At 37.9% G+C, this 23,938-nt stretch overlaps 1 protein-coding gene across 2 annotated transcripts in view; it reads right to left on the bottom strand.

Moving 5' to 3' along the window:
- Positions 1-23,938, bottom strand: part of FDC2 (2Fe-2S ferredoxin-like superfamily protein) — a 264,499-nt gene that overhangs the window by 204,762 nt on the left and 35,799 nt on the right. For both annotated transcript variants that reach the window (XM_089824492.1, XM_089824493.1), the window contains exon 2: positions 13,229-13,292. In XM_089824492.1, coding sequence (XP_089680618.1) covers positions 13,229-13,292 — 64 coding nt within the window. The remainder of the gene's footprint in view (positions 1-13,228; positions 13,293-23,938) is intronic.

Below are 23,938 nucleotides of genomic sequence, written 5' to 3'. Positions count from 1 at the left end.
TCAGAGCAATTTAATACTAAGAAGTTTCTATGAATGCCAACAATAATTCATAATTTTGCCCTACGAACTGTGAATTTATATAATTATGACAGACAAAGAATTTGCTCTAGCTTTAATTCATTACTAACAATGTTTCAAACATACAGTAGCAGCAATTATATATTAAAATGGCAAGAACATAGAAATATAGATTGGCTTTGACTTTTAATTTGCAGTTCAATATGAATCTACACCAGCCCCAATAATATATATCGCAGGCCTTCCAAGGATAAATGCAGTCCTCAAAATGTCAAACCACTACCTTGAGGAATATCGATAGCCCTTTAGCATGCACAATGACTCGCCAAAATTCATCATAGGTCTTCCAACGTTTCCAACAGCCAATGAATTCTCTTTCAAATCAAACAAATCCCTTAGCATTAAAAAACTTCTCAAATACAATGTAAACACAATAGAGAAGCTTCAACCAATGCAGCATATAACAATCACAATACTTCAGTAGTGATTCGAAATAACTCTTAAGAACTAATTCACTCCACTGTGAATTACAAGCAACTCAGAACAAAATCTCAGATTTAACTCTACAATACTCAACTATAGATCCAATGGAACAACTCAAAATTCAGACCCTTATACTTCAGCAAAGGCACAAAAAAACAGAACTCAAAAAAAGCCACAAAGGCATCAAAAGAAAATAAAATATCCAAGCATGTTTTTCTCAACAAATAGGCTCGTATTTATAACCTCCAGATGCCTTTTTTGTTGCCAAAATGTAACTTCACTCAAGAAGCTTCACCACGCAACAGTATTTAGAAGATTTCATTAGATTCTTTCACTTGACTTGGCTTAACTAATAAATAAATGGCTCTTTCCAATGATAACTCAACACTCAACTTAAGTGAAATTATAAAGTAAAATTATAACTTTATAATAAGCCATTTAATAATTTAATAATAATTTGGCCACTAAAAATATAATAACTCCCAAAATACTCATTATTTAATGTAGTTTGAAATAGGAGTCATACCTATTATTTCTCCATGTGACCAAATGCACTTTCCAAAAATAGAAAGGGTCCATCTCAATCAGCAACCCACTTACCACTAATAGTAAGTACACAAAATTAAGCCCAAAAGAAGTCTAATCTGAGCCAAACGAAGACCAACCTGTAGCTTACTGAATTGTAGAGAAGACAAGACTCTCCCAAGCTAAGCCACTGCCTCAAAAGACCCCTTATCCACAATAATTAGCCTACGAGGATCACAATAATAGGCTAATCCCTGAAACTCTAATGCTGGCAAAAATGGGGACATTACAGTCCTCCCTCCCCGAGATTGTTTGTCCTCAAGCAATTCGGAAACACAATGAACTCCAACCTCTACATGGATCCCAAATGAAGAAGTGCATGACATCTCTGTCAACACTAAACCACTGCAAACCAACATCATCAGGACCAACCACATGTTCTGCAACATAGCACCCAAAACTTGTGTTGATGATGTAGAAGTCAAAATGTCACCAGAAGACAACTCATAGAAGATCTATGCATCCTCTTCTTCCCTGTATCCACCCACATAATATATATTGGACTAGAATCTTGATCATCACCAACAATCCCTGAAAAACGTAGCTACAGGAGAACCATATGCACTCATGCTAATTGTATCAACAATAAGCATAGCCACGTCAAAATATGTTGTCATAGGAACGTCACCAACTGTCGCAAAATAAAATTGAACTGAATTTGTAGATGGTGAAAATTGAGTCCAGCTCCACTAAGGTAAGTGATCAACATCAATTTCAAACAACAAATTGTCATAAAACAATGTTGCATCCATGTCATATATAGGATTGTCCACAAAGTGAACCTCACTACTATGTTGATCTGAACTATAACATGACTTTGCCTCGACACCACTCACCTCATCATCAATGACATGTGTACTATCATCAAGGCACACATCTACAACCACTTGCATACTGCTAAACTCCTCAATAGATGGCTCAACCGGCACAAAAGTAGCTGCTGATATGACAATATCATCACATGCTCCTACTCCCACTATCGCTGCATCGCCATCAAATACATGATCCTAGAACTCATGCCAACAACTGCATCATCTGACTCAACCAAACTTGAATTCTTGTCACATTCCACCTCAACTGTGCCCAACTCATGTGATGTCTCATAAGAAATGTACCTCACATTTGTAGCCACAATTTTATCATCACATTTTGTTTTTCGAAAAAGCAATATCATGTTTTGCTCAAAGCTTAGATTCGAAATCAATTGGATCATTTGTTTGTGATTTTGATTCATCTCATTCACTAGCACATCCAGTTGTTTCACAATACCCTGTATCTCAAAATCTCCATCCCTTGGTGGAGAAGTACACCCTCTGTGCATATAATGAATACCAAACCTCCTGTCACCATCCATAACGTAGAAACCAAATCTCCAAAATAAAGCACTGATCAAACTGAGCCCAATTCTTGCAGGCTAGCAGGAAACCGCTCTGATACCACTGTAAAAACCTTAGTTGGCTATAACCTTACCAATCATCAATTTACCTTTGTTAATCAACAGTCTAACATTTCATCAAACATTTGACAGTATTTATTGTTATTGTTACAAATTTGATGATCTAATTTTCAAAATCACACTTGAGAATGCAATTGGGCACTTAAAATGTCAGATCAATTTAATATTAAGAAGTTTGTATGAATGTCAACACTAATTCATAATTCTACCCTACTAACTATGCACTTATATAATTTTGAAAGACAAAGGAATTGCTCCAACTTTAATTCATTACCAACAATGTTTTAAACATACAGTAGCAGCAATAATATATTAAAATGCCAAGAACCTGGAAATATAGATTGGCTTTGACTTTTAATTTGCAGTCCAATATGAATCTACACCAGCCCCAATAATATATATTGCAGCCCTTCTAAGGATAAATGCGATCCTCAAAATGTCAAATGGCTGCCTTGAGGAATATCAATAGCCCTTTAGCATGCACAATGACTCACCAAAATTAATCATAGGTCTTCCAATGTTTCCAGCAGCCAATGAATTCTCTTCCAAATCAAACAAATCCTTTAGCACTAAACGGCTTCTCAGATACAATGTAAAGACAATAGAGAAGCTTCAACAAATGCGGCATATAATAATCACTATACTTCAGTAGTGATTCGAAATAACTCTTAAGAACAAATTCACAATACCTCAACTGTAAACTACCAAGCAACTCAGAACAAAATCTCAAAATTGAATCTACACTACTTCTGTTGTAGATCCAATGGAACAACTCCGAATTTAGACCCTTAAACTTCAGCAAGGGCACAAAAAATCAGAACTCAAAATAAGCCACAAAGGCATCAAAAGCAAATAAAATATCCAAGCATGCTTTTCTCAACAAATGGGCTTGTATTTATAACCTCCAAATGCCTTTTTTGTTGCCAAAATGTAACTTCACTCAAGAAGCTTCACCACAAAATAGTAATTAGAAGCTTCCATTAAATTCTTTCACTTGACTTGGCTTAACTAATTAATAAATGGATCTTCCAATGATAACTCAACACTCAACTTAAGTGAAATTATAACTATATACTAAGCCATTTAATAGATTAATAATAATTTGGCCACTAAAAATATCATAACTCCCAAAATACTCATCATTTAAATATGTCGTTTGAAATAAGAGATATACCTATTATTTTTCCATGTGACCAAATGCACTTTCAAGAAATCGAAAGGGTCCATCTCAATCAACAACCCACTTACCACTAATAGTAAGCACACAAAACTAAGATCAAATAAAGTCCAATCCGAGCCAAACGAAGACTAACCAATAGCAACTAAATTGTGGAGAAGACAAGACGCTCCCAAGCCAAGCCACTACCTCAGAAGACCCTCTATCCACAATAATTAGCCTACAAGGATCACAATAATAGGCTTGTCAGCCGACTAGATGGTTCCGGCGATGTTTTTGTAGCCAACGGGGTGATGTCCGGCGGTGTTTCTGTATTCTGTAGCCGACGTCGTCGGTAAATAGTTTGTAGCAGATAGAATATTTGTGGCCGACGGACTCCTTCGGGAAGGTTCGGCGGTAGTATTTATATCCCGTCTGGGATCATTGTAATGCATCTTGTGAGATGATATGCTTTGTATGTAATGTCTGGCATATGCGAATAATAATATAAGTTCTGCTGTTCATGTTTATTATCTGTATGCGTTCATTTTCTTTACCTGTACAGTAAACATTTGGAGAGGTCTGCGAATTGTCCCGCGGGTAGCTGTCCGCGAACTGTCCCGTGGTAGATGTCTGCGGACTATCCTGCGGGAGGTCTTTCGCAGCATGATCTATCTGTCTGTTTTCATTGCCGGAAGAATTGTTGAGCTTCTCATTGTCGGAGGAGTGGTTTCAGTGAAATATTGTTGGAGTTTTGTTCATTTGCGGAGGAGAGATTGTTGAGTCTGTGTAGAAGATGGGTGTTCAGGGTTTTCTAAAAAAAAAAATTTTAAAAGAAAAACGACGACAGATTCAAGTTGTTCAAAATGAGTGACAAATAATGCCAAAGGGAAGAGGAAGCATCAATGGTTGCCAGAAAGAGTGTAGAATCGGCAAAAAATGACAGAAATGGTGTGTTCCGTGCATTTCTGTGTGGGTTGCGAAGTGCTAATTTGGTCTTGGCGGCGAGGGGCGCTGCCCCTCGACCCGGCCGGGGGCGTTGCCCCCTGGACCCCCAGTCGTGGCGGATATCAATCGTGGGAGTCTGACCAGTGGAGAAGAGTTGAAGTTGCTGCAGGCATGGACTTTCTCTGTACCAAAGGCACTTGGAGTAGGTGTTGGCTGTGAGGCTGTCTTGGTGGATGCGTAGAGAGCTCGGAAGGAGTTGATCGTCCAGCTGGAGGCAGTGCAGCGACACTTGGCTCGGGGTACCCAGGAGTTGGAAACAGCGAAAGTAGCGTGGGTGGCTATCAAGGTCAGCTTGAGAAGACAGTATTGTGTTAGTAGAGGCTACAGACACGGGACGAAGTGAAGTGATGTGACAGAAGCAATTTTTTCTTGTTGTAGTCACTCTGATGATATATTTTGTTTGTTAATTGGTCTCAGATATTTTGTAATTGTCGTCCAGAGACGACTTTTCTTTTTGGGGGGGATGGTGTCAACTGACTAGATGGTTCCGGCGATGTTTCTGTAGCCGACAGGGTGATGTCCGGTGGTGTTTCTGTATTCTGTAGCCGACGTCGTCGGTAAATAGTTTGTAGCGGATAGAATATTTGTGGCCGACGAACTCCTTTGGGAAGGTTCAGCGGTAGTATTTATATCCCGTCTGGGATCATTGTAATGCATCTTGTGAGATGATATGCTTTGTATGTAATGTCTGGCATATGCAAATAATAATATAAGTTCTGTTGTTCATGTTCATTATCTGTATGCGTTCATTTTCTTTACTTGTACGGTAAACAAGGCTAATCCCTAAAACTCTAATGCTGGCAAAAATGGGGACATTACATTCCAGGCCATATGTTTGGATCAATAGGGATCATTTTTTAGTTTTAATACATGCAATTGCCTTTGGAGATCGTGTATTTGGCATTTTCATGTCAAATTCGACCCTTCATTGCTCAAAGATATTTGTTGAATGCAGGTACGAAAAATGTCAAATTATTGTTTGAGAATCCGGATTTGGAGAATTGGTCTTCAAAGCTTATGATTCTTGCTATTTTGGCTCATTAACCTCCAAGTAAGTGGACATCTTCAAACTTGCTCATCAATTCATGCTTATATTGCTATTTCCATGCCTATTTTAGCTTGAAGTTGCACACTTGTCCATATATATGCCATGAAAAGGTTTTTTTTTTTTTTTTTTTTATGATGAAAATTCTCATTTTTATAATTTCAGATTTTCCCAAATTCCAATTTCGAATTTGCACATGAAAACAACTTGCTTGTGGACAAGTTTGAGTCTAAAACCAAAAGTATGTGTTTGTTTTCATTGTTTGCTTGCTTGCTTCTCCATTTTTCTTTTTTTTGGAAGAAGTTGCAAGTTCTTTCCCAAGAATTTCTCATGAATTTAAGTGTGTTTCACTTCACTCCACCTTCCACCTCTTCATGCAAGTGCATCATTTCATTCCATATTCACCATTACATGTCAAGGCACATTGCATCTATTCCTTTCATATGCAATTACACTTCAAGAGCAATTACATGTAATTCCACTTTCCATGTCATGACACACTGTGTCTCATTCTTCGCATCCGATTACATGTAATCTCACCCTCCATCCACATTTACATGCAATCTCATCCTTCGTTCCCATTTACACGCATTTCCATCTTCCGAACCTAAATGCATGTTCGTTTTACATGAAATCCACTTTACGTGTATGACATCTAGAGAACCCGTTTTTGACTAAAGGTCACACTTTTAAAGTCAAAAGTTATCATTTGCACGCATTCATATGCATTCCAACTGTTTACCATACTAGTAAAGAAATTAACGCATACAGACAATGGAACAGAATAGCAAAATTATATTCGCATATGCCAAAACATACATTAGGCTTCATAATATTCGCAACAGTAGATGATGATGCTTTACAATGATCCCAGACGGGATATAAATACTATCCGTGAAACCTTGCCGAAGGAGTCCGTCGGCCACAAACACTATATTCGCTACAAACTATTACCCGTCAGCTACAAAATAGAAAACACCGACGACAATCATTCCGTCGACTACAGAAACACCGTCGGAACCATCCAGTCGGCTAACACCATCCCCCCTCAAAAAAAAGTCGTCTTCTGATGACTAACAAAATTAGGAGACAACTTACAGACCACAGAAGAAATACTAGAGAGAATGGGGCAGCCCAAAAGTGTGTTGCTCGCGACGTAACTCATACACCTGCTCTATCCTGATGCGGAGATCTGTCTGAATCTGAGAATTAACCTCGACGGCCTCCTTTAGAAGAAGCGCCACATCCATAGCCTACCTCCTAGCTAACTGCATCTCGTGCTCAGCCGCATCCTTATCTCAGACCGCCGCCTCTGTACCTTGCCTAGCCACGTCCCTCTCCTGCACCGCTGCTGCCAAATCTGCCAGTAGTGTTGCCCGCTCTGCGGCCCATGCTGCCTGCTAATCGGCCAAGTCGGCGGCTATCTTCTGTCTAGCGATCAGATTATCAACTTTGGACGGGCAGAAGGTACCTCCGGCAGTCAATGGATCTAAATTCAAAATATATGGTGCCAGGAAGACTCTGTCGTTGTAGTATAGTGGTGAGTATTCCCACTTGTCATGCGGGTGACTCAGGTTCGATCCCTGGCAACGGCGCCAAATATTTACCATACTCATAAAGAAATTAACGCATACGGACAATGGAACAGAATAGCAGAATTATATTCGCGTATGCCAGAACGTACATTAGGCTTCATAATATTCGCAATAGTAGATGATGATGCTTTACAATGACCCCAGACGGGATATAAATACTATCCGCCGAACCTTCCCGAAGGAGTCCGTCGGCCACAAACACTACATCCGCTACAAACTATTACCCGTCGGCTACAAAATAGAAAACACCAACGACAATCATTCCGTCGACTACAGAAACACCGCCGGAACCATCCAATCGGCTAACACCAACTTGCATTCTTGGCCATACCCACGAAAGCCCATCATTGCCCACATGCAATCCATCTTTCAAAGTCCGACTTTGGCCCTTTCCATTCAAATACATATGCTTCCTAATTCATTTCCAGCCATCATATGTGTTCCACCATAAGTGTCTAATCCATACTTTAAACACTCATCCCTCATGGATTCATCATTGTAACTCAAGTCCTAAAAGTTATCAACGATTCAATCTCATTGGAAGATGTTATCATTTTCATGTTGCGACACTCTTCAAGAAAAGTCAAAACTTCTTCGAAAAAATACAAAGATATCCCATCAAGAAGACATGCTTTGATTCTCAAAAGGCAATAATTCATTTGATCTTCATTTTCCCAATGGTTGTCCGAGAACCTAAGTTTGTGTGGGAATGCGCCAGGCACTTTATTTCAAAAAACAAAAAAAATTGAAGGTGTTGATGAATAATTATTCCGAGTTTGCATCCAGACACCATCAAGAAGGTTTTCAAAATGTCAGAGACTCCAAAATGTGCCAATCTACAAAGGAGAATTCACAACAACTCGAACGAGAAAAAACTTGATCACATCAAGATTTCAAATGACTACGAGCAATTTATCAAAGAGAGTCAAAGGCTATCAAAAGACGCAACACCATGATTATCAAGGTTAATGCAGTAGCACAAAATACAAGAACTCTTGATCCTGTTATCATCTGGGATTGCATCATCAACTACAAGGTCTTTGCTTTTCAGGATTGATTCATTCAAAATCAATAGTTTATTCTCTTCCGTCTTCTTCCTTCCTTAGTTTCCAAATTTGTAATGGAAGAGGATGTATTACATGAAAATGTGTAATTACATGTAATACGATTTACATGTGTAATGACATGTAATCCAATCATTTCTCTTGTTAGTTAGACCGGGTCAAAGTTGGTTGAGTTGCTCCCACTTTTTCCTCCTTTTTCTCAACTCCTTTGCCTATATAAAGGAGTGCCCCCTCATTGTAAAATCTATCTTTTATTGTATGCAAGAGAGCTTTGGAGAAATTGTGCAAGCATAATTTTGATTGTGTAAAAACCCCCGGTCTAGTTATGGCAAATCTACCACAATTGATTCTTTAATTCATTGATTGTTCTTTGCATCAAACACTTAGCAAGCAATTATAAATTATTGATATGAGGTCCAAGTACAATTTATTCCAATTCCATACGAACAATTCCCCTTAGATCATAATCAAACTATGCATATAGATTAAATTTGTAATTGAAATATCATAACCATGAAGTTGCATTTCAAGGCTGCTTGTAACTTTTATCCAAATGGCAACTATACTGAAATGAGATCTTTGGTGCATATATACTGATTTGCTCACAGAAATACTGAAAAATAAGGCTGACTTACACAATGGTAACAAAACCCTTTTGCAATCTGTATTAAGCAAAGACAGGAAACTGAAATTACAATTAAATTAGGAACCCGGAATATGCGATTTGCCAATTTATTGGAAACACACTAGAGGACAAACACAAGACTCCCGATTTCTGATCCAGTTTTCACACAGGCTGGAGAAGCATTATTAGATGCCCACGTGTCTCTACAAACCGGCCCCAATCACCTATTAAATACTGCCACCTAGGCTGAATTCAAATTGAAGGCTTTACAGACTCAACCACTGCCCAAATTATTAAATGCAGCCCTGTTGATAATAATCACAGGTCACAATTAGATGCAAACACTACCACAATGATGGACAACAACCCTCTGAATGCACAACAAATTTCACCAATTCAAACACAGGACTTTCAACAGCAATATCAGATAATTAAACCTCTTCCAAACTAGTTGATTTCTAGGCATAGATCCACTTCTCATGCACAGAATAAACAGTAGAGAAGTGATAGAAAAATTACACAAACTCACAGCACCAATGATATACTCCAAAGTAACAGTAGTACAGAAATGCAGATGCAAACCTTAAGAAATTGATCCACAATACCTCAGCTGCAGGATCAATACTCAATTCTAAAACTCCAAACCCTTATACATCAGCAAGGGCACAAACTTCAAAACCTCAAAAAAAGCCACAAAGGCAACAAAAACAAATAAATATTCAAGCATGCCTTTCCCAATGAAATGAGTTCTCATTTATAAGTTTTTATTGACAAAACTTTCCATAAAACTCCACTTCAGAAAACAATGCAGCTTCCCAAAATAACTCAACACTAGAAACTTTCCAACTTGTTTTTTTAAGAAATATCTCTGGAAGTCATTATTATAAAATATAAACATTATTATAATAATGCAACTCAATGAATAATAAATAAATAAGAGCATGCAATTATTAACCTGATCAACCGCGGGTGACGACCAACTGCCAAGCCACCCACTTCACTACCAAGAATAGCAACTACTAAAAATAGTAAATCCATAACTGAGACCCCCAAAACGCCTTGTCAGCTCATGAGGGCCGCTATGATGAGCTAACTCTATCAACCGCACAGACCGGCCAAAAATGGGGACAGTACATTATGTAGCTCCATTTTGAAAGAAACATGAATAGAAAGAAGCAATTGAGACTTGATTTTGATTAAGTGAGATTGTTACTTGTGCAAGTTAGAAGCTTTCACTGTGATTTGCATTTATTGTCTTTGATTCAGATGTTGCATTGCATTCTTGATAATTGAGTTTAAAAAGAGTTAGAAAGCAACCGGATCCAAAGCTTTGATTGGGAGCGATTGTAGAGATATATAGACTAGAAGCTTTGTCTATAGCTTATATTTCTTTCTTGATTCACAAAATAATTAGGATATCTTTACTTTGGAAGTCTTTGTGCCCCAATAGTAAAGCTTATTCATATAGAATTACGACCGGACTTAGAGCCAAATTAGTACACTTTCAGCTAGCCTTTGAGTTGGTGTTGGTTTATTAGTATCACCGTTTTCAGCTATTAGATAGAAGTGTAGTTAGAGATTTCATCTAGCCCATTACTCGCTCCATGGGTAAGTTGATTCTTTCCTGAAAGTTAAGAGGAAAGAATATTGGTAACACCCTTTTACAAAATCTCTCAACTTCTTGCTTACCTTGAGTTGATCCAAGGAACGATGAAAAGGGGGAACCTTACCTTTAAGGTAGGAGAGACTTTGTCTCACACGTTGTAGCTGGTCATCCTATTTTGCGACTAAATTTTACCCAAAACTGTCAGTTGCAAAATATCCAGCAAACAAATCCACTATGCCACATTTGGCAGTTACAACTTCAGCCCAACATTTGTTGTGCTTCAATCTTCAACTTTAAATTCACTATAGAGTCTAAAAGATCTTCTAAGAAGATGGGTTTCATGTATATAAGCATGTATCTAGGTTCAGCTCAAATTTCAGCAGATGGCTAGAAACTTGCCTTCAGAATAGAGAATTCTTAGTTTTTCTAGAAAGATCATACAATTCAAAATATTCTAGAAAGATCATACGATTCAAAATACATTTTGGTGTCTTCTTCTACTTTCAGAATTGCAGTTTATTACATTCCTACAGCTATCTATTTTACCTTGGATTATTCCAAACCAATAATTGTGCCAGATACGTGCTGCTACTATTTCCTTTTCTTCAATTTTCAAATTTGCTAGCTCCTTCTCTTCAATTTGAGAAAGAGGCCTACTTGAGCTTGAGACTCCGCACATAAAACTTATTATTACCTTACTTAAATGCCATTCATTTGTTATACCAGCTAATGTGAATTTTAATGCAATATACAAATAGCTAGACACCAGTATGCATCAGCTGGTTAGTTTGGCAGATATATCAGACAGACAAACTTTGTTTTCACTTCAAATATTAAGGTACACATATGATAACCTTAAGTACAGAAAAATTGGGCCCTAAGAGCAAGAAAGTAACCGTGCTTATTGAACCTGTCATATAAATCTATGGCATTACAAGGCATGCCCATAAGTTGAAGGGCAATTTCAACAAGTTCACAAACATGTGTAATCACGCAATAGCACAAACAGACACCCATGTGCAAAACTAATTGCTAAGCAGATAATCAACAACTGAGGTATTGTTTTTTTCTTTGAAAATGTTTTAACAACGATTTTCATGCATAACGTTCAAAGCTTCCTTGCTTAGGTAAGGAATAATTTCAAGTCCATAAATCTAATACATAAGCCAATCAATCATATCTTATGCATGTTGATGTTTGTATTGATGAGCATATGTAAGTGTACTCGAACAGCACTTTAGAAGAGTATATTTCGCAGCTTCAGAAGGATGTTTACATAATTATCAATGATGTATAACCAGCATATAAATTACGTTTCCATCAATTCCATGTTATTGTAACCAAAAAGACAAGAATCTTGAATGGCGTGAATATGCTAAATTTTGACAATTAATGCATAGTGATCTTCCAAAAGTTAGACCTAATAACTATGACCTGGCAATTTCATTCAATTGGCATATACTAGGCAAAATCAGTTTTTTTTGGTGAATAGCTGAAGCCGGATTTGATATATGAAGAAAAAAGTCATAGTGTTCATAGAAACATATAAAAACTAAAGCTACTGTCTAAAAAGATCAAAATGGAGCAACATAACTCTCCTAGTCCATCTGCAGCAGGCCTATGAATTCTCAAAAGATAAAAACTAGAGCTTGGTTAACTAAGAACAAGCATACGCAGACATAGGGAATGAGGCTGTTATCTTTCCTTCCTCAGCTGGAGCTCGAGGTATCTTCATTGTTCTCCTCCGATGTAATAACCCTATCTGGTTATAGCTTAATCAAAACATCAATTTCTTTCATTAATCAACAATCTAGTATTTTGTCAAACACTTGGCAAGCATTGTCCAATACTAGCATATGATTTAAATTGCTATTGACCGAACTAATCCACAAACTACAAATTCCCAAGTAGCAATCTTGTCAATTTGGTTCCAACCAGGAGTCAAGTTAGTAGCAATCTTGTCACTAGGATATTACATCCGACCTTCCAAATGATCCTTTGTTGTCTTCTCCTCTGAAGCCATCACTTCGTCTTAAGTAAAAACCGTTTTACAAACCAAGTTTTGATGAATTAATAAAACTATCCTGACCAATAAGATTATACTTATTGACAACTCTGAAAACATTACAAGAAAGGACACACTACATTTAATTGTATTATGGCTGAAGGAAAGATATGTGTCTTCAATATAGGACATTCAAAATAGGACTTCTATACAAGCTTTAAACAAACAAGTTTGTTTGAGGAATCTTCCATTAGCCAATTACCAAAGATTTCTTACTAAAGTGAATTATAAGCAAGATACAAGCTTCAGGAATAGGATTTGATACATTGACAACTAGCATTCAAGAAAACCAAAAGCGACAAAATGCTGAAAACACTTAAGAAAAGTGATACTTCATTTAATTGTATCATGGTTGATGGAAAGATGTGTCCTCAAAATAGGACTTTTATACAAGCTAAAAAAAAGGTTTGCTTAAGGAATCTTACTAAAGTGGAAAATGAGTAAGATATAAGCTTCAGGAATAGGATTTGATTCATTAAACAACTAGTATTCAAGGAAAGCAAAAGAAACATGAAATATTACCATGTCTGCAAGCAAATGGCAATGATATATCTTGATCCTCTGCAGTTTGCAGTATATACTGGTCCTGCAAGTAAAAATAAACATTATTTGCACTAGTCTAAACAATTAGTCAAAAAGTCTCAAGTTCCATCCACTCTCCCACAAGTCCCTTGATGTGTACAAAAAAATAGGTACAATGGACAAAACATTCAGGAAAAGGATCACCTAAAGTCATTATGTGTCCCTATGTATTTTGATCTAGCATGCTATAAAAGGAAAGAATTTACCAATTGAAAAATTCTCCTTTCACCATTCATAGACTGTCCTTAGTATTAAAATCTATAGATCACAATTGTTAATTAACACAATTGGATGTATCTTTAGGATAGGAAAACACAAGCCTAGTAAATTAGATATACATGTTGTAGCCTAATGATATAAGACAAACACAAAGATGCAGCTCCCCAGTTTCCAGCACAAAGATTACAGGGGCCAGGGGTTGAGTATTACAAGTGTGTTGAAAGACCACCATATTTCAAGGGGAAGTGCAAGGGCATGTTTCAATTGCCAACATGATGTAGCCTCCTACTAAATACATAAATATATATATAAAACATTTAGTACATATTGTAAATATTTATGATTGAATCAAGATTCTCTCCACCAATTTGTGACCCAAGATACGACGCATTAAGAAGATGGTGTTGACAGTGAAATTGTGTTGCTGATATTGCCACCAGGATTCAAACTCCTATTAGGCAATTGAGCTCACATGGTTTGTGCTCCTGCTGAGCTCATGGGTATAGAGCATTTATGTTAATGTTGGGGATGAGGTTCCTCATTTGTAGTCTCATGAGGCACACAGCCTCTAATGGGTCAGGCCTTCATAAGAATTGCTGAAGGACCAAGCAAAATAAAATAATGATGACATCAAGAATAAGTAAATAAAAATGTATCAATCAATGAAGCTCATGAACACATGGTGAAGCAGTTACCTTGTTGATTGATAAACAAGTGTACCAGTATTCAAGTCCGATGTTGGACATCAGTAGTGTTAGCCATGTTGGTCCCCTTAATGATTTGTTGTTTTGTACATGTTGTGGACCCCAATAAAAATCCCTCAATAATTAATCAAAAATATTATCCAGCTCAAGATAGAATATAAGAACTGAAAAAAACATGTAGAAATTGATGAGCTAAACTTCTTTGGCCCATGCTCTCTTTTACGCACTGCAACAATGGCTCAGTTTCAGTAATGTCAGTTGCATCATCACTGTCAGAAAATTCAAGATCATCACAAACATTCAGTAGGATACTCATCCATCAATGATATAATTCCTGTACGCTCATCCATCAATGATATAATTCATGTACTACCTCATCTATCCATGTTTCCTTCTCACATTAGCCAGGGAGGACCGGGTTTGTCGCCTTTGCACCTTTGCAAGAGACAAATACTAAGACCCACGTCATCTTCTACTGTCCCATCTACTATGAGATCAACGGCAAGTTTCACTGCCTTTTCAGAGATTGCAGGCCACTGTCAGCCTTTTTCAAATACACTGACCAGCAGTGCCTGGCGCTTTACCTCCAGGAATCCACACAGCTTTGTTTCCACACTTCACAACTCATGTTTCCTCAGAGTAGGCCTCAGATCAGCTTATCGTCACCTTTTCCCCGCCCTCATTCCCTACCTGGGGCTTGAAGTGACCGCTCAATACTCTCACTTCCGGCCACACTAGATCCATGAGACCCCGTCATGGACTCAATGGACAGTAGCACTCCACCTCTAGTGGTATTCATAGACGGGTCGGGACTATTGGTCATCTTGAGCCTTAGCTTTTGGTTCTGGATTTCTTTTTGCAGAGAAAGAACCTCTAGTCCTTTTGTTGTTCCCTTTCATTGCTTTCTAAGTTGCTCTTTCCCAAACAACATTTGGTGCTCCTGCTGGGTTGTGTTTGCCTAATCGTATGTTTTCAAACCCTTAGACCCTTTTCTTGGTCTCTTGTTGGACATTAATAAGCTTATCTTATCTCAAGACCACTATCACATCAAGTTATGAGTCCCGTCAAGTACTCGCCAATCTTTGACCTTTTTTGATGATGAAGACATAAACATTATAGTTGTTATAAGCGTCCTAATCAGACGTAGAGGTTAATTTTTTCAGCATTTTTTTTCAACAGGCTTTCCCCTAGATATTTCAACGGGCATTTGGGAGCAACGCATCTTGTGGGGTAAGGGGCAGAAATAGGGCGGGATCAGCAGCAGCACCCCATGAAGTCAAAAAATTATTTTATTATTGTATAAATGCATCGGGAGTCAAGTTTTCTTTTGGACGACATATTCTAACCCTATTTTTATAACCGACATTAATCTTGTTAAAATGGCTTATTCTAGGGCTTTTCATGTGAGAATTTGATAGCTTCTTGCAGCAGTATTGAGTTGCAAGGATTGCATATTGTAATCAAGTTGAGTAGCTAGATAATAATATTAGACTCTATGTTTAGTGGATGTAGCCCGAGATTAGGTGAACCACGTTAAATCTTTCTGTCTTCTTGTTCTAGTTCTCTGTGTTTTATTCCTCTGCTTTATTAGTTATATTTGCATGTAATTGTAAGATATCTGTTCTTCAAACCCTAAAAATAGTCTGCAAGTATCCTCTGTATATATAGATTTAAAGAAAAACGGATATATATATATAGAATGGCTCAGTTTCAGTAATGTTGGTTGCATCATCACTGTCAGTTAATTTCAAGATCACCACAAACATTCAGTAAGTTACCAATCCATCAATGATATAAATCCTTTACTGCCTCATCTATGTATGTTTCTTTCTTGAGACCAATATCTCATCAAGTTGTTAGTCCCCTCAAGTACTCGCATATCTTTGACCTTTTTTATGATGAAGACATAAGCACTAAAGTCTACAAGTAGCCTCTGTATATGTAGATTTAAAGAGAAGCAGATAGAAAGTAAAATATAATGAAGATTTATATAGTCATTTGTAATATGGAAAGATAGATTTTCAAGTTGCTCTAATTTGTCATACAGTACAGTGATTCCTAGAGTGTGGCTGTTCCCAATCATGATAGCTACTTGCAAAGAAAAGGATATATGTGAATCGGGGATGCTACAACAATTACTAAGCATCAGTAACATCAGTCACATCATCACTGTCAGCAAACCTGGATCACCCCTAAAGCTCAGTTGCATACCCAGACACTGTTATTATATTCCTGTACTCACTTCTCTATTCATGCTTCCTCCTCGGGACCAACAGCTCATCAGATATTTTGTTTCCTCAAATATTGTGACGTCTTTAAATGAAGAAGATGTAAACACTGTAGCTGCATGTAGCTTCTCTGTAGGAGTTTTAAAGAGCAAATGATATACATTTAGGAAGTAAGAGATGAACTAAGTATAATCAAATCATTTATGGTATGTAATCATATTGAGGAATGATCAGCTATTAATTTCATAAAGCGCACTAATTCCTCAAAAATAGTTGTTACCAATCATGACGTCCAATTGCAAAGAAAGGATTCCTGTGAATTGAAGAGATGGTTATTGGTATGTACTATGGATTTCGTTGGATTTTGTCATGATCTCAGTGAATGTCCCATTTCAGAAATACTGATAACAAAGATTAAAATATAAATGTAAGTAAAAGATAAATAATAATAAACAACTGACAATAAGGATAAAATATTATCAATGCAAAATTATTAGATACAGACAGATGAAGAATAATTTTGAATGATCAATATTCGGCAATCAAGCAATCGACTAAAGAAGGAATAATAGTATTGCTAAGGGAAGCATTCCCTCTGGCATGGTTGACTAGTGTCTTCGACGGCATCTCAGTTGAAGACTGTTTAGGACATACCAGGGAATGGAACAACTTCTATTACCAGCCACAAGCAGAGCAACTGATTATGAAGACATAACCTGTGATTATGGTCGCTGCATAAGAAGGATCGTTGTGGAAGTCGATAGAAGCAAAATTATGTCTGATAGTCAATGTATTCTCCAAAGAAAAAACTATCAAGGAAGAAAGGAATGATATACAAAGATTCTATTATCAATTTTGATTTTAAAATGGTTAGATTCATATTCAAATACAAGCATGGTTAATGCAGAGTATTAACTTTATCGATTAAGACAAGTAAATGCTGATTATCATTAACAAGACATTACAAACCAATCGACTTTATGCAGAATTAAGTTGGTAATGACAGAAAGTCTACGGCATGAAATTAGGCAGCAAATCATTAATATCAAGTTGAATAACTCTAATAATGTTCGATATAACAGGCAACGTCTCAAAGGAAGGTGCAACTGCAGTAATTATAAAACAGGCAATTAATAAAACTGGGCCATTAAGTAAGGATAAATTGATATGTTCCAAGAAAGGGCATTATCTAGCAATTTAAGGGTCACCGTCTTTAAAATGGACCAGTATATAGTGGTTGTCATTCCTATCCTCTTGGGCATTGGAGAAAATATATTTGAGACTTATTGTGAGGTTTTCACACAATCATCCCATTGCTGCAAATGGGACCCCCTTTTTTTGCTTGGTAGCAGAAGTAGTTGTCTTAAGTGGTCTTAGTTGGTAGAAACTTTCCAGTCTCCAAGTCTACGAGATGAGTTTGAGAAACTTTAGCAGACTAGGTAGTCAAGTCAGTCAGGGGATATGAATGAGAGCTGGGCTGAGCTAGTCAAGGATATGGAGTTCAAATCAAGAGGCTTGTGATGAAATGAGTTAGGATCCTTCAAAAGTCATTGTTTTGATATCAAATTTACTTTGAAAAGTTAAGAAAAGGTTGTGGGGGATAACACTGATGAAAGCATGTTGAATCTTGAAATTTGGCTAAGCATAGGATTTTTTCGAAAATCCCAAACTCTAAAAAATTTATTATAACTCCTATATACCCAAAACCATTCTCAAACATCATGACAATATTTATATAAAATATAACTTAAACTATAAAATAAGAATGTTATATTTTATATAAATCATTTCGCCCTCCGAGCTGAAGAAATTGAAGTGATGGTTGGGAATTTTAGCATGCAAAATCAAGTCGGAACAAACAGCTGAAGAAAAATCCTAACTTCTCGAAAATTTCACCATGGTCTAGAGGGGGTGATCCAAGTTGGATTTGACAACAAAATGAATGAACAAAAGAAGAGGAAACTCAAAGTGGGGACAAGTTTTTGATGGCAAAACAAACATGGGAAGTGAACAATTAGGGAGTCTTAACTAGCCTAGTGGGTGTCGGAATTCCCAAATTCTTGGAAATTCTACCCTTATAAGTTCCCAACATCATGAAAATTCCACCCTCTATCAAGTCAGATTTTAATGGAGTTTTTTCATTTCCTAGACCATAAAAAGGGTATAATGGCACTCGAAAAGGAAGATTGATGAAACTAGATGAAAGGGAGCATTCCAAGTTTGAGTATGAACTGAAAATGGTGAAATGGGCATGAGAAACTCGGGTCAGAATTCCTGCCCCTGTAAATTCCCCAACTCTCCATTGCACTGCCTTGAATGAGGTTTAGGTGAATCTCTCAATAGGAAGTGCAGATCAAAGATGCAAGTTGATGGAATACAAGAGAAACAACCAAGTCGTTGGGTGAGTGAAGAAAGAATCCAACTCCAAATTGGTCCTCAATTCCTAAGTTCTTGGGAATTCTACCCATATAAATTCTCCAAAAGCTTAAATCTCTGCCCTCCCATTAGTCAGAATTGGATGAAGTTTATCAACTGAAAGTTGATCGAGGTGAATGGTGATATCCCAAGTTGAAGGTTTGATAAAAACACAAGAAGAGAGTCTAATTTGGCAAGCAAATGAAGAGAAATGATGCTCTAAACGGGGAGGAAATTCCCAGAGCTTAAAACTTCCACCATGAAAATGCATGCCATTTCAAATTCAGATTGAACCCCTCATATGGACCCAAAGAGATGAAAACACATGGAGCTAGATCAAAATATAAGAGGAAAAGGGGGCTGAATGTTTCATATCTTGGGAATTTTATTCCCAAAATCCCAATAATCTTTGGCATCTCCTCAAACCAAAATTCAACATGAAAAGGGATTAGAATTCAAGGATTGCAACTCTACAAGATGACCTTAAAATTCAAAATTGGCCAAATATACAAACAAAAAAATGATGGATAAGACTCTAGAAAAGGGGCAGAACTTCTCATAACTTGAGAATTTTGCTCTCAGCTCCTCCAAATCTCTGTCCTTGACATGAAAGGGCACTCAATGCAAAATGAGAAAACAATTGAAGTGCTGAGGAATCGGACTTTTACACAAAATTTCATGTGGCTAGACGAGTTGGATTAAATGATAAAATTCAAATTAAATATTTTTTTGCCAATGAAGAATGTTGGCCTTTGAGGGGACTTTTAGTTGTTCAATAAAATAGTTTCATTGGCCAAATATATGAGCAGGTCACCCAACCGAAGGTCATACCTCCTTTCACCCAAGCTGCCCATATAATGGACAAAGCTCAATTCATTTTAATACTCCCACCAAGAGCAAATCAAACTACCAAAAAAGAAGACAGTAATCAAATGGGCAGTGGTCTTAATTATTATAAGTTTTGGAAAAAGAGTTTGAGGGTTAAAATACTGATTTTGCAAGAAAAACCAATTTGGAGATTATAAAATTTGGGCTGGTAAATGAGGAAAAATCAGAATTAAAACTTGCAAAAGAAGAAATCTGGGCTAAAAAACAAAAAGAAAAACAGAGTTGAAGTGTGCTAAAAAGAGAGATATGGGTAGAAGCTATAATAATCAAGCCTGGGAGAATCAAAATCCTTGATCAAGTTGGTTTAGTAAAAGAAAAGTTGATCTAGATGCAATTTTATATCATGTAAACTTTCAGACTTTCTTAACATCATTTATTCATATCATTTTGTAAGCTTGATAAGCTTCTCTCCTGTTTTTGCAAGGTAACTATGAAGGAGGGAGAACTAAGTCAAGATTCACTCATTCGAGCAACATGCGAGATCAGAACATGGATGGTATACAAACCCTCAATCATCACATCAACAAAAATGTATCCTACAAGATCAAGCTCAAAACTTCTAGCAAGAAGATAGTTTGAATTGAAAATGCAAATTTAAGAGTGAGATCAAGATGGAAAATAAAGAACAAGGAGAAAGAACAATTTTGCAAGCCTACAAGTGAAAGAAAATTGCTAAACCTTGAATTTCCTCTAGAAATCTAAGTTCACTTTGAAGGATCCAACTACATGAAAGATTTCATCACCAAAAAGGTCATGGCTAAGAAAACCAAGATTTCCAAAGCCACCAAGTGCAATGAGAAAATTTCCTAGAACAAGGATGGAGAAAATTTGGGAAGACGAAGCAATTTGGGAATATGTTATCACAATAGAAGGTTTGATAATGTTGAGTACCAAAAGGTATTTTCTTATCTCCAAAAAACTGATCAAGTCTATGAGATAAGGATGCCATGATGGCATCCACTCATCTTCAACCAATCAAAAGGGTCCAAGCACGCATGTTCAAAAACATTCAATCACATTATACGAGGTGTACATGTAGAAGGCATTTGATGCCTCTTTCTAATTTATTTTTTCATTGACTTTCAAAAACATTAAAATTTTCTCATTGGCCCACAAGGTGTTGTATTCATGTAATTGGATGATAGTGGTGGCAACCCTAATTAAGGTGTGCAATGGATCAATCTTAGACCTTGATCTTGAATTGATCTCAGCCCTTTATTGTAATGAACTATAAAAGACCGAGGCCTTATTTATATGGAGTATTCCTTTTATTATTCGCATATGCCAAGAGATTACATAATGCTTCCAATGATGATGATTACAATGATTTCCCATGGTGTACATATACTGTTCTAAAGAACCTTCCCGAAGGGGTCTGTCGACTACACAACGATTACCAAAGGGGTCCATCGGGTACATAACAATTACCGACAACATCAACCTATCGGCTACACAATATTTACCAACGACATCAACCCGTCGGCTACACAATATTTACTGACGACATCATCCCCCCCAAAAGAAAAAGTCGTCTCCGGACGACAATTACAAAATATCCGAGAAAAATTAACAAACAAAATACATTAACTAACTAACTACAACAAGATAGATCTATTTCTGTCACATCACTTTCACATCCGCCCCGTGCCTGCACCAAACTGATCTCCAACCCACGTTGCATTCTGTAGCCTCTGCTAACACAATATTGTCTCCTTAATCAAGCTGACCTTGATAGCCACCCATTGTTGCTTTCTCTGCTTCCAACTCCTGGGTACCCTGAGCCAAGTGTTGTTGTACTGCATTCAACTGGATGATCAGCTCCTCCCGAACTCTCTATGCATCCACCAAGATAGCTTCACGTTCAACACCTGCTCCAAGTGCCTCAAAGTGTAACATCCCTCTCGAAAGGCTTGCTCCAATGCTCTCTCCACCTCTGGTATGCAACCACTCCATGCCTACGGCAACTCCAAGTCTCATCAACTGGTCACACTTCCCACGATTGATAACTGCACTGATTGGGGGTTTAGGGGGCATCGGCCCCAGTCGGGGGTCCCGCGATACAGGGTTGGGTCGAGCCGCCAAGACCAAATTAGCACTCTCAAACTCACACAAAACTCCATGGAACACACCATTTCTATCATTTTCTTCCGATTCCACACTCTTTCTGGCAACTGCTTATGTTTCCTCCCTGTTTATGTCTTTCCCTTCCCCTCGATATCATACATTATTCATTCTGAACATCTTTGAGTTGTCGTCATTTGTTATTTTTTATTTTTTTTTGCTCCTTTCTCTGCTCATTGAAGGATAGGAAAAAAAAATCCACGAGAGTGTTGTCACTGCAAAATTCCTGTTCCTGACATGAACCCACCGAATGAAAACAACTATCATTGCTTGCGATGAAGCCATCTCTTCCTTCCTCCTACACATAGATGCTTAGAACTATGATTTATTCTGTCCACGGGGAATTTAAAACATTACACAAGTCGTTGGAGCTACCTCCGTGGTGACATGAAACTAACATCCGCACAATATAATGTTGTCCATGGGAGTCTAAGTTTGTGTCGCGGTTACAAAAAGGAAACCCACGGGAGACTATCTGCGGAAGAGGAGTTTTACAAGATTGAAATCGCGGGGTGGAGGAATCAAGCTACGGAATGGAAGAAGACCGCACAAAATAGCGCCCGCGGGAGAGAGAGTTATACCAGAATGGAGCCACGCGATAAAAGAATTAAACCACGGCAAAAGAAAAAAATGTTGCAACTCGTGGGGATATAAGGTAACCTACTAACAAAACCTTCCACAAGAGAGGAAAAACAAAGGCGCGGGGCATAAAGAAACCCGCGGAACTGGCCGCTGGAAATAAAAGAACACCGCGAAGAGGAGCTTAAAAGGCTAAGCCATGGAAGGAAAAGACAACCCGCAGATGGATAAAACCACCCGCGGGAGAATGTCCATGGGCTGCCCGAGGAACAAACTGCCCACAGGGCAGTTGTCAGCAAAGCAGTCCCACAGGACACTCAACCCGCGAAACAGTTGTCCGAGAGGTGTCCGTGGGGATGCTTTCTCTTTTTTCTTTTTTCTTTTTTCTTTTTTATTTAGAAAATACAACAAACTCACGTTTCCCTCCAGACTTCGCCATGCGGCGATGACGAGGGAGTCGTTCAGACTTCGTCATTCTATGACGACGAGGGAGTCATCCTAGCATGGTACATCTTTAGCTTCGACCCGTTAACTAGATGAGGTACTTCTTGTCCGTCTAAGGTCCACAATTTTATTGCTCCATTGTCACCTACCTCCTGGATCTGATATGGCTTGACCCACTTGACTTTAAACTTGCCTGGTTTGATTTCGTTTCATCCGTCATACTTCAACACCAACTGCCCCTGCTGAAACCTGTTCAGTTTCAAACCCTTCTTATGCCCTATCCTCCGCCTGTTTTGTGTCACCTTCGTGGCCCATTGTGCCTACAATCGCTTCTCCTCGAGTTTGTTCAAATTATACAGCCTTTCCCCACGCTTCCCATGTCGTGTACCATGAATTTCGTCGGCTGTCATTCCTTGCCGTCAATAGCTATATTCTTGATTTTAGAACCTTCACTCTGTACTGCTACAACTTTTATTAAACCCTTCCTCTTTGTTTCCTGTGCAGACCATATGATGTGTCTTCCTTGCTGCCGGCAACTTTCTGCTATATCCATGGTTCGACATAACATATCCTTTCTGTGCGGTCGTATGGTGGAATCTTTCCGGTTTTTGGGTTCATACTGTATGTTTTCCCCTTTCGTTTTAGTCCTAACTGCCTTTCCTTCTTCCACTTCTCTGTATTCATTTCTCTCTTCTTTCTCACCTTTGTCGACCCTTAACATATTATAGCTCGGAAAGAGCTCGTAATCCTCCATCTGCCAGTGGAAAAGGCCGTTCAACAAGTCTAGGTCGTCCTCATTCGAACCTCCTTCCAGTCTCAATACTCCCTCTTCATTAGGTTCCATTCGCTTCTTCCCCTCGTCATCATTCTCACTTTCACCTTTTGAGTCTGACGATGTTGCCTCCTCTCCTACCATTTGTGTGTGCAAGTCAATTATGAATCTTCTACCTCTACGCTCCATTGATAGAGTATTCTTTTTCCAGTCATGCTTAACCTTTGCTTGTATGAGCCATCCTTGGCCCAGAATGGCATCATATCCTCTCCTCTTCAGC

Source organism: Cupressus sempervirens, chromosome 4, assembly GCF_028749045.1.
Source record: "Cupressus sempervirens isolate cs-2001-9-10 chromosome 4, ASM2874904v1, whole genome shotgun sequence".
NCBI lineage: Eukaryota > Viridiplantae > Streptophyta > Pinopsida > Cupressales > Cupressaceae > Cupressus > Cupressus sempervirens.
This window is presented reverse-complemented; position numbering and strand designations above follow the sequence as displayed.